The sequence below is a fragment of the Coenobita brevimanus genome, chromosome 67 (assembly GCF_032717465.1).
Source record: "Coenobita brevimanus isolate Jiangsu-jjx chromosome 67, ASM3271746v2, whole genome shotgun sequence".
NCBI lineage: Eukaryota > Metazoa > Arthropoda > Malacostraca > Decapoda > Coenobitidae > Coenobita > Coenobita brevimanus.
The window spans coordinates 28403671-28415061 of record NC_137020.1 but is presented as its reverse complement, the minus strand read 5'-3'; the positions used below and the strand labels follow the sequence as shown (position 1 = coordinate 28415061).

At 39.6% G+C, this 11391-nt stretch overlaps 1 protein-coding gene across 1 annotated transcript; it reads left to right on the top strand.

The window, feature by feature from the left end:
- The first annotated feature begins 3511 nt into the window (after positions 1-3511).
- LOC145405593 (uncharacterized) lies at positions 3512-9973 on the top strand. Its single transcript, XM_080276918.1, has 4 exons — positions 3512-3629; positions 5396-5553; positions 7835-7955; positions 8985-9973. The coding sequence occupies exons 1-4, from the start codon at positions 3512-3514 to the stop codon at positions 9971-9973; spliced, it is 1386 nt and encodes a 461-aa protein (XP_080133044.1).
- The last annotated feature ends 1418 nt before the right edge of the window (positions 9974-11391 follow it).

Genomic DNA, 11391 nt, shown 5'->3' with positions numbered 1-11391 from the left:
TATTTTTTTATGGGCAAATATTATCCCTCGTGTCTGATAGAATAACATGGCACTTTATTTACATCTTATGGACGTAATTTTTTTTACCGGTAATGGAAGGTAATGTTAACAGATGTATATACCTATTTTCGTGCATTTTTCATTGCTATTGGCAGGTTAGTTACGTGGCCATTCCAGCCGTATACTCTCTCTCTCAATACGGTGACATGTTTTATTGATTTATTTTTACTGACTTCAGACGATTTTATTCAGCTTTTAGGGAGACTTCTGGGTGTGAAGGGATAAGTGAAGGCTTTTATTTAACACCCCCAGTTCGAGAAGTCTCTACAAATCTTATAAGAAACAATTGGAGGTATATGATCGAATTTGTTATTACAGAAGCTGAATGTAAAATCGCTATCCTCATTCCGGAAACAGAGCCCAAGAGAGAAATGGCAACATAAAAAATAAGTTAGCCTCTGTTATAATTTATTCCTAATTTACCTTGTCAAAAATTTCAGTATAATCAAATAACGCACTCTAATATGGCTTTCCTCTCTTTCAGGTAAGTTAATGTGCAGTGTTTGGAGATCTACGAAATACGACAAATGTAAGTACCAGTTTTATCTATACTTCGTTCACTTTAACTTGGCTGGGAATTTTGTCCTTTCACCTCTTATTTCCAGTGGCTCAGTGGCAGAATAAGACAGTACTACGGCCGTGCACCCTTTCCATAGCACCTCCTCGTGACTAGCATCATATTCTAGTGTTAATCTCATGTTCAAGCACAATATTCAAGATGGAGGGATGGTAATTTTACGCCAAGTTAAAGTGAACAGAGTTGTCTATAGCTTGTTACCTCGTTCAGGGTTGTTGGCGCCTTTTACCAAATTTTTCATATAATGTCTTCTGTTACTTGACTTATTCATTTCACGGGTTGATTAGTTCTCCCTCCGTCGTGTTTTCGCATTCTTTGCTTTATGGACCCTACCTCACTCCATCTTTATGTAGGGGAAAAAGTTTAGATGACGATGATGATGATGTTGATGAAAAAAATAACAATAATAATAATAATAATAATAATTAACATTAATAATAATAATAGTAACAACGATAATAATAATAATGATAATAATAATAATAATAATAATAATAATAACAATAATAATAATAATAATAATAGTAATAATAATAATATCAAAGCCCACTGATTTACAATATTTAATTCTCCGTAATAATGGTCTGTCTCACAATCTTCAGCCAGACGCCTTAATCACGAAAGGGGTGACCACAGACGAATCGCCTCCATGTCACCCTTTCCTCCGCCATCAGGTCGCCCTTTCTCCAACTCTCACCCCCCTCTCTCTCTTACCATTTCACCCCATCCTTGCTTCTCATCCTCGGTCTCCCCCTTCCCCCTTCCACTTCACTCATACACACAGACAGTCCTCCCATCAACTCACACCCCCCTCTTCTCTCTCATTTCATCCCATCCTTCCATCTCATCATCTGTCTCCCCCTTCCACTTCACTCATACACACTCTCCTAGTCAGTCTTTCATTCTCCGCATGTCCAAACCATATCTAGGGAATTTCAATGACATCTAACACATCAGAGTATTATTGCAAACCCATCCTTATTTTTTTTTTCCTGTTCAGACCCATTCTTTTTTTTTTTTTTTTTTTTCTTTCCTGTGGCAAAATTACACCTGTCGAAAATAGATAAACCTGCGATTTGGCTCATCAGATTTGCCGGATTTTCCACAAGGGGGGTAACCAATGGGATCCGGGCACGTGTTGTACTGATTTATTCATGATATCTCCAGACGATTTTATTCAGCCCAGGGAAGACATCTTATGAGGTTAATGAAGGCTGTATCACTCAGACGATTTTATTCAGTTTAGGGGAAGGTCTTAAAGGGGTTAATGAGGCTATATATTATCACCCAGACGATTTATATTCAGCTCAGGGGAAACGTCTTGAAGGAGTTAATGAGGGCTATATCACCCAGACGATTTTATTCAGCTCAGGGGAAACGTCTTGAAGGAGTTAATGAGGGCTATATCACCCAGACGATTTCATTCATCTTAGAGGAAACGTCTTAATGGGGTTATTGAAGATTGTATCACCCAGACGATTTTATCCAGCTTAGGGAGGAGGTCTTAAAAGGGTTAATGAAGGTTGTATCACTCAGACGATTTTATTCAGCTTAACGGAGGCGTCTTGTAGTAAAGGGGTTAATAAAGGCTCTGTCCCAGACGATTTTACCCAGCTTAGGGAAGACATCTTAAAAGAGTCTCATGTATTTACTCTTACCACCTCCGGACGATTTTCTTCAGCTTTAAGGAGCCTTCTACTGTATACTCTTTTCACCCCTAGTTGGCCCAGATTTTCGTACTTTTGCGGCTTATTTCACGTAGCTCAGTGGCAGAATAAGACAGTACTACGGGTCAGCATCCTTTCCGCAGCACTTCGTGATTAGCACCCTAGTGTTGATCTATTCTTGGCATTTTGGTTAGGGAGAGAGAGAGAGAGAGAGAGAGAGAGAGAGAGAGAGAGAGAGAGATTAACTTATGGAGAAAAAAACGCACCCAGGTTCAGGACCGAGAGAGGATGTGATATATCCTGTGTTAGTGAGTCATAGATAAGCTTTATAAATTCTCCTAACTAATCTAACACATTTAGTCTCCCGTCAGGCTTTTCCCTGCCCGTACGTGTGGCTTAATCTGGGAGATCACCTCAGCTTAACCCTTTTTCATCGATAGTCAAGCTTGGATATATCATTCTGTGTAATTGTGGGTGACTTTTGTGTAATTGAGAGAAGCTGTGTGTCCTGCCAAGCTTTTATGTCCTGTCAAGTTTTTCCCCAAACGTACGTGTTTAGTAAGCCTGGTCATTGTTGTTCAAGCCATCAAGATCGATAGTCAAGCTTGGATAGTTAATTTCCACTTACCTATTTCATTGCCACCAACTGGGGGCTATTTACCTCAATAAAGGGAGTTACATCAAGTGGAAGGGGGTATAAATTATCTCCACAATCCTATAGTATTGTCTAAATATTGTACCTCATTCCTGTTTATTCTTGACGATTTTTTTTTTTTCACTAGAGAAGGCCTGCGTAATCAGAATGTTAAACTAGGAAGAAGCCACAGTGATATTACCTTTAAAAAAAATACATAAAACTCTAGCATTCATTTTGCCCCTCTGCGTGTCAAGGAGAAAATAATGAAATGAATCACAAGCGTTGAAAAGAATTGGAAAGGAAAGCAGCTTGATCCTGAAAAGCAGCTGAAGAAATAATATTAATAGATTGGACACACTTATACAGTACAAGTGTTGAACCGAGTGAACTTAGCCTCGGACGACGACAACAACAACAACAACAGCAGCAACAACAACAGCAGCAGCAACAACAACAACATCAATAACAGCATCAACAACAGCAACAACATCAAGAACAAGAACAACAACAACAGCAAAAACTACTACTGCTACTACTACTATTACTACTACTACCACCACAAGAGTGAAGATGGTGGTGCAGTATGGAGAGATGATGAAGATGATGGTGATGATGGTGGTGATGGCATGTGTGATGACTCCCATCTACGGCCAGAGCACAGCACACGGGATCTTCAGAGTGGCTACGTGTAAGTAAATACCGAATTCTGTGTTATAGAGAAAGTGATAAGCATTTTGTGTGGAGTGGATGTAGAGTGAAAGAATTAATAGAATCTTATATATGGAGTGAATGGAGTGTGAAAGAATGAATAGAGTCTTACATATGGAGTGAATGTAGAGTGAAAGAATGAATATAGAGTCTTACATAATTGTGGAGTGAATTGAGAGTGAGAGAATGAATGGAGCCTTACATATGGAGTGAATGGAGAGTGAAAGAATGAATAGAATCTTACATATGGAGTGAATGGAGTGTGAAATAATGAATAGAGACTAGATTAATTTACATTCTGTGGAGTGAATGAAAGTGAAATAATTAATAGCGTCTAGAATAATTTACATTTTTCTTAGGAGTGCATGGAGAGTGAGAGTTAATAGAGACTTCAGAGTATTTTGCACTCTGTATGGTGTGAACGGTGAGCGAAAAAGTGGCACCTTGTAATTAAACATCGACCAGATATAGAGTAAAAGATTGATTATGAGAGTGTGTGAAAGTGATGTAGTTAGAAAAAGACGATAAAAGAAAAGGCGAATGAAAGAGCCGACAGGGTGAAGGGAAAAAAAGGCAAGGTAAAGCTTAATAATTTTATCTGTGGCTCAATAAAGTCGACTGATTGCACCAAGTAAGCCCCAGACCTTACACAATTAGATGCCTTGTTTTCCGAGGTGTGGGAAGGCCAGGTTTAAGAAATAAGGAGGTTCAGTGTCCATCCTGTCTGACCTTTCTTTTTTTTTTTAATTGATGTAAACTTTTATCTCAGTAGAGAGTTAAGTACCAGATTAGTAATTGTATGGACGGTGGTGTTAGTGTGGATTTGTTGTGTCTGTTTATTGGTATTTGATGGTGGCTAGGAGATGCAGAGGGAGACCGAGATTGAGGGGGAGTGATAAAGTGTGAGAGTATGTAAGGGGAGGTGGTGAAGGAGAGGGAGATCGAGAAGGATGTGGAGAGAGAGAGTGGGGGATAATGAGTGAGTGAGAATGCGGGAGTAAGTGAGGGAGAGTAAGTGAGTTAAAAGTTTATAATGAGTGAGAGAATGTGAGAGTGATGGAGGGAGGGCGAGTGAGTGATTGAACCGGAGTCACTGAGAGATTGACAATAAATGAACGTGAGGATGAGTGGCAAACTGAAAATGAGTATAGGTGTGAGAGTAAAGGAAAATTAATGCGTGTGTGTAGTGAGGCTAGGACAACAGCTACTCTGCATGTTTTCCTTAATTTTCCCTCCTGTGCAGCTGCCTGAGGTGACGCTAGGACAGGTGTGGATGTGGTACAGTTTAGTGAGCAGAACCATATTTCCCTCTTTTCCTTGTTTCCTTATTTTCTTTTTTTTTTCCTTATTTTCCTCTCATGTGCAGCTGCGTGTGATGAAACTAGGCCAGGAGCGGCTGTGATGGAGCCTCTAGACCAGATCTTTATTTTTTTTCTGTGTTCCTTATTTTTTCCTTATTTCCTTTATTTTACCTGTGTTCCTTGTTTTCCTTATTTTTCGTCATGTGCAGCTGTGTGTGGTGAAACAAGGACAGGAGCGACTGTGGTAGATTTTCTAGACCACATCCATATTTTTCCTCTTCATTATTCACCTTGTTGTCCATTTACTCTAATTTTCCTCATTTTTCCTTCCTGTGCAGCTGGGTTATTTTTTCCTGATTTTTTCCCTATATTCCCTTTTCCCTCCTGTGAAGCTCGGTTATTTTTTCCTTTTTTCCCTTTTTCCCAATTTTCCCGTCGTGCGCAGCTGCGTGTGGTGAAACTAGGACAGGAGCGGCTGTGGTGGAGCTTCGTGACCTGGTAGTAAGCAAGGACGGGTTGTGGCTCCGTACCGTTGACCCCGCCACATTGCAAACATTGGATGACAAACAGCCTTGCAGCATCCCGGCAAACACGACTTTCAGGGTAGGTGTTTTAAAATGGGCATAAGGAAGTTGAAAAGTCGACTTTTGGTACTTGTCGTAGCATTAGACCAAATTGCGTAAAAAAAAAAAAAAAAAAAAAAAATAAAAAAAAAGGAATTATTGACATTAACAATTTTCGTAGTATTAGACGAAATCGCATTGAAAATAGAAAAAAAAAGTTGGAGATGTCGACATAGGTTATTTTTGTTTCATTAGGCCAAATCGCGTAAAAAAAAAAATGATTGACATTAACAATTTTCGTAGTATTAGACCAAACCACACAAAAAAGAAAAAAAAAAAATGGAAATATCGACTTTGGTATTAGGACAGATCTCGTTAAAAACAGAACAAAAGTTAGAATTATCGACATTAACAATTTTCGTGATAACATAAATCGCGTTTAAAACAGATAAATAGTGTGGGAAAATAGTTTGGGGATAGTATCAAGTACTTTTTAAACAATATTATCTTTCAGTTTAGCCGTAAATAAGGAAAATGATAAGTAATTTCTCAAACACTGTGAATATGCTGATACTTAGAATATTATCAGTGCCGATATTTTAAACTTCCTGCGGCCTAAAATTCGCAGTAGGCCAATTACGTCCAATTTTGTTTTAATATTTACCCTTAGCAGTTAATTTGAGTGGTTCATTTTTATAAGACTATGTCCGAGGGGTGGTTAAGGCTTCCTGCTTACGTAATGCCACTCAGGGAGAAGCGAGGCTGGTCACCGTTGCTTTGAATGTTGGGACTGTGTAACTAAGACTCCGGCCCCTGTACTCGTAATGGAGCAAAACAGGATAGATAGATAGATAGATCGACCGATAGATAGTTTAATGGATGGATGAGAAGATAGATATAGGTATATAATAGGTGATTAGGTAGGTAGATAAATAGATAGATAGATTAATGAATAGGTAGATAGATATACAGATGGATGGATGGATGGATGAATGAATTGATGGATAGATTAATAGATAGACAGATGGATAGACAAATAGACAGATATAGATTAATGGATTGGTAGATAGACAGATATAGATAAAAGTAGATTAATGAACAGAAAGACAGATAATTAGAGAGACAGTTCTCATCATATCATTAGCCCCATTATTTTGCTATTGAATTCAGGTTGTATTTTCTGTCTGGTTTCGCAATAGATACGTGAATTGTCTGCTTTTCTCGTTATCATCTTTCTTATCATGAAAATTATTTCGGTGCAAAAACTCAGCATTTTATTTCCGGTCAAGGCTGATAATCTCGTCGTTCCTGTTGAACTTCCGGGAGCTACCAAGGACACAGATAGACAGACAGATAGATAGATAGATGTAGGTATAGATAGCTAGATAGTTCGGTAGATAGATAGATGGATGGATAGATAAAGACAGGTAGATAGGTAGAGATATACTGTATGGAATATGTTTGTATGGGGGGTCCGCCTTTTTTTTTTTTTTTTTTTTTTTTTTTTTTTCAAAATGCCACACATCTTCACATATCACATTTCGGCGAGATTTTCCACCGTTCATACTGAATGCACGCTAAAGCAATCTCAGTTACGACTTGTGTGATATTTTTATAAGTAGGAATGCTTTCATGTTGCTTGGTTTTGTGGAAGATGTGTAAAGCATTTTTTTTTTTTTGAAGAACGTCAAATAATCATACTATCCCCTGTCCCACCGTGGAATTGAACTCGCGTCCTGTCAGACAGCCGACTACTCTAACCACTTGATCACCACCTACCCCTTGCGGATGTGGATGCGGATTTGACAACTGTCTGACGCATTATCGTGAATATTTGTGTTTTTTTATATATTATTTTTTTATGATTATTTGCTGAAGGGAATTCATAGTTTACTTCCTGTCAGTGCAGGAAATTCGTCGCCGTTTTTTATGTTGTAAGAAAAAAGAAAAATTATTTTAATTTCATTTCCTCTCTCTCTCATATATATATATATATATATATATATATATATATATATATATATATATATATATATATATATATATATATGTATGTATGTATGTACAGTATGTATATGCGGCACTGATAATTTGCGTAGTGTTAGCACAAATCGCGTCTTACATAGATGAATATCGCGTGAAAATATCTTTGATAAAATATCAAGCTGGCAGAACAGATTGACTGATTGATTGATTGATTGTTTGACTGAGACTTAGTAGATGCATAAATTGATACAGGTAGATAGAAGGATTGATAAACCGGAAAGACAGACAAGATGGACGGATTTACTTTGTGTATAATGCCCAAATCCCTCCTACAGGTAAATGGCACCAGATTCCTACAGGTGACTAATCAAGAGCGTAACAGCATCTCCTGTATGTTTCGCAGGGACTCAGTGTTACAGCTTACTCAGGGATATATGCAGGTCTCATGTCTTGCAGGTATGTTGGCAGGGGTCGAGGTATGTTGTCAGGGCTAGGTGTATCTTGGCATGGGTAGGATATGTTGACGGGTAGGGTATGTTTGGCAGGGGTAGGGGTATGTTGACAAGGATAGGGATATGTTGACAGGGGTAAGGGTATGTTGGCAGGGGTAGGGGTTATGTTGGCAGGGGTAGGGGTATGTTGGCAGGGGTAGGGTATGTTGGCAGGGGTAGAGGTATGTTGGCAGAGGTAGAGGTATGTTGGCTGGGGTAGGGATATGTTGGCAGGGGTAGGTTATGTTGGCAGGGGTAGGGGTATGTTGGCAGGGGTCGGGGTATGTGGGCAGGGGTATGTTGGCAGGGGTAGGGTATGTTGGCAGGGGTAGAATTTGTGTTGGCAGGGATAGGGATATATTGACAGGGGTAGGGGTATGTCGGCAGTGGTAGAGGTATACCGACAAGGATAAGGGGGTATGTTGGCAGAGTTGTGTTGGGCAAGGGTTTATAGGAAGGTGGCAGGGATATGTTGGCATTTATATTCACTATTTACATTAAGGATTTCGAGTCCTCATATTAACCACATTGTATTTTAACATTAATATTCACGTCTAAACTCACTTGCATTTTAACACATATTCACACCAGTACCCACCTCTATTTTATCGTATATATTAATCACCAAACTCTTCTTAGCATTTTCACATTTATATTCACCTAACCCTTCGTAGTTTTCATTTTAACATTCATCATTCAACAGTTCACCATTAATATACAGGCTCGACCGTATATAGTGCTCAGCTAGGAACTCACCTGGTGGTATCTTGTGTGTTGTGGGGACGGCCCTGTCTGCTGGTGTGGGAATGGTTGTTTCAGTGGAAGTAGGAAATGAATAAATAATGCAGGGTAGACATTGATATCACTAACTAAGCTGTCTTCGCAACAAACGAGAAATCACCAGGCCGAGAAAAAAAAAAGAGCTTTATATACGGACTACCCTGCATACCCACTAACTTTTATTTTAACATCCACACTTGTATTTGTATTCTAGGGCAAGAGGAGGCTGAGAAGGAAATGCTGGACAATCTACCAAAGCCCGTTCCCGACTCCACACGCAAAGATGACACTCGCAGCCTAGATGATGCCTTCTTCCAAACCGTCACCCCAGGATTCACAGCAACAGCAGCAGGTATAAACAGCGATGCCTCCCAAACTGCCACCCCAGAACACACAGGAGGGCCCACAGGAGATGTAAACAATGGTGGAGTGCCAACATTACCAGATACAAACAGTGACATAGTGCCAACATTGTCAACAGTTTCGGCTAAGATCACAGCTACTACAACTCAGCCTAGACCCACTACGCCCCAAGCTAAACCCACCACAACTCAACCTAGACCCACCACAACTCAACCTGTACCCACCACAACTCAACCTAGACCCACCACAACCCAACCTGGACCCACCACAATTCAACCCAGACCCACCACAACACAGCCTGGACCCACCGCAATTCAACCAAGACCCCCTACAACTACAGTCACAATTGAACCACCAGTGACATCATCATCATCATCAGAATCACCTCAGTCCTCCGTGATCGTCTCCTTCGACCCCAGCTTCGCCAAGACCCCCAGTAATGACAAAATCCAGGTCTCCGCCACCCAAGACGACAGCATCCTGAAAGACCACCTGCCCTACTTCATCGGGGCGGGAGCTGCGATCGTCGTTCTCGTCTCGGGAATCGTCATCATCGTCTGCCTGGTGAAACGAAGGACACGAGACCAAAAACCCGAGGGAAATTACGAGGACTTCTTCATTAGCGGACACCACACTGGTTCTCTAGACCGGCTGAAGAATAGCGAGAGTGGGTCCGCCAATCGCGAAAAGCGGGGAAGCTGTTACAATGCCACGGTGATGTACTCAGGCGCCGAACCCGAGTACGCGGAATCCTTTGAGCTCGACGAGAAAATTTTACAGTCCGAAGCTTCGACATCCGACCCTGAAGTACCCAAGTGTTTACGTCAGGCCTGTGGATAGAATGCGTAACCCTTTCCAACACACTATCGATTTTATTATTTCATTATCTTGTCCACCACCAACTTTCTCCTTTAAATACGATGGGTTTTGTGTGATTTCACCCTTTTCTGCACACTATCGCATTTATTTTTTTCATGTTTTTGTCCACCACTCTGCATCCTTTAAATACGATACGTTCTGTATATTTTTAGCGTTGCTTCCGCCTGACATTTTCTTTTTTCAGTACGGTGTGCGTTTTATAATTAAAACGCACACCGTACTGGCTTCCGCCAGACGATTTTCTTTTGGGAGGTTTGTCGTAGTGGAGGGGTTTGTAATTGTCTCCCAGGACCCATTCCTCGCGACGATTTTTTCCCTTCTGTTAGTAAAGAGTTGAGGAATAATCTCTTTTACACCTTCATTACGACGTTTCCTTTTGCTTTTTCCTCTTAAGTTTCCACCATACGATTTTCTTCAACTTAGGTCTATCGTAATGAAGGAATTACTGTATATACAGATTATCTTAAGTCTCAGGGCCTCCACCTCATAATATACCAATATACTCCTTTCTCATAAATTCATGTTGTCCTTATAAATACCTAGAGTCTTCCTTGCTTTTCGTGTGATAGATTCTGCATTACAGTACTTATGACCTGATTCCTTACTTCCCTGAGTCCCTTTTTCCCTTATTCTTTATTTCCCTGATTCTTTATTTTCCTGATTACTTATTTCCCTGATATACCATACGTGCATCAAGTCGAATTTATATATGGCGAATGACAAGTGGATAGAGAATGATGCATAGATAAAGATTTTGTTAAAAATTCTTCACTATTCTTGTTATTGCCAGTAATTTAAGGATGGGGTGAGGTTTAGATAAAGACAACGCTATATTCACAGATTTGTCTGAATGTGCGGAGAGGGAGAGCAGTATAGTAAGCATATTGCATATGTGAAAAATTCATCATCATCATCATAATCATCATCATCGTCATCATCATCGCAATCATCATTCTATCTAGCTAGAGAGAGAGAGAGAGTGGATGATGGGCTTCCCCACCTGAAATGGGTTCGCTTCATCTACTACGTATAAATTATTCTCGCTTGTAGGCCTAAATGTTTTTTTTTTGTATATAGAAATCGTTGATCGTTTTTCCCTCAAGTGTCATTGAATATCTTGGCATGCAATATATGCTTGTTAGTTATACCATATTTTCTATTATTATTATTATTATTATTATTATTATTATTATTAGAACATAATAGACTGTGCAGTGTAAGTATTTATTCACGGATTTTTTTTTTTCTGCTATTTTGAATATGGTTATTTTGTAAAAGGAAATTATGCACGCGTATTAATATTGTGTTTATTATTTTTCTGAGATAGATGATTTTCAGAGGCATATTTTTCAAGCAATTATCCGGGTATGTTTGAAGAG

Excerpts from the sequence above, each read along its gene's own strand:
- LOC145405593 (XM_080276918.1), top strand. The coding sequence starts at position 3,512 with ATGGTGGTGCAGTATGGAGAGATGATGAAGATGATGGTGATGATGGTG. Across the intron at positions 3,630-5,395 it reads GATCTTCAGAGTGGCTACGT|CTGCGTGTGGTGAAACTAGG; the intron begins GTAAGTAAATAC and ends CGTCGTGCGCAG. Across the intron at positions 7,956-8,984 it reads GCAGGTCTCATGTCTTGCAG|GGCAAGAGGAGGCTGAGAAG; the intron begins GTATGTTGGCAG and ends TTTGTATTCTAG.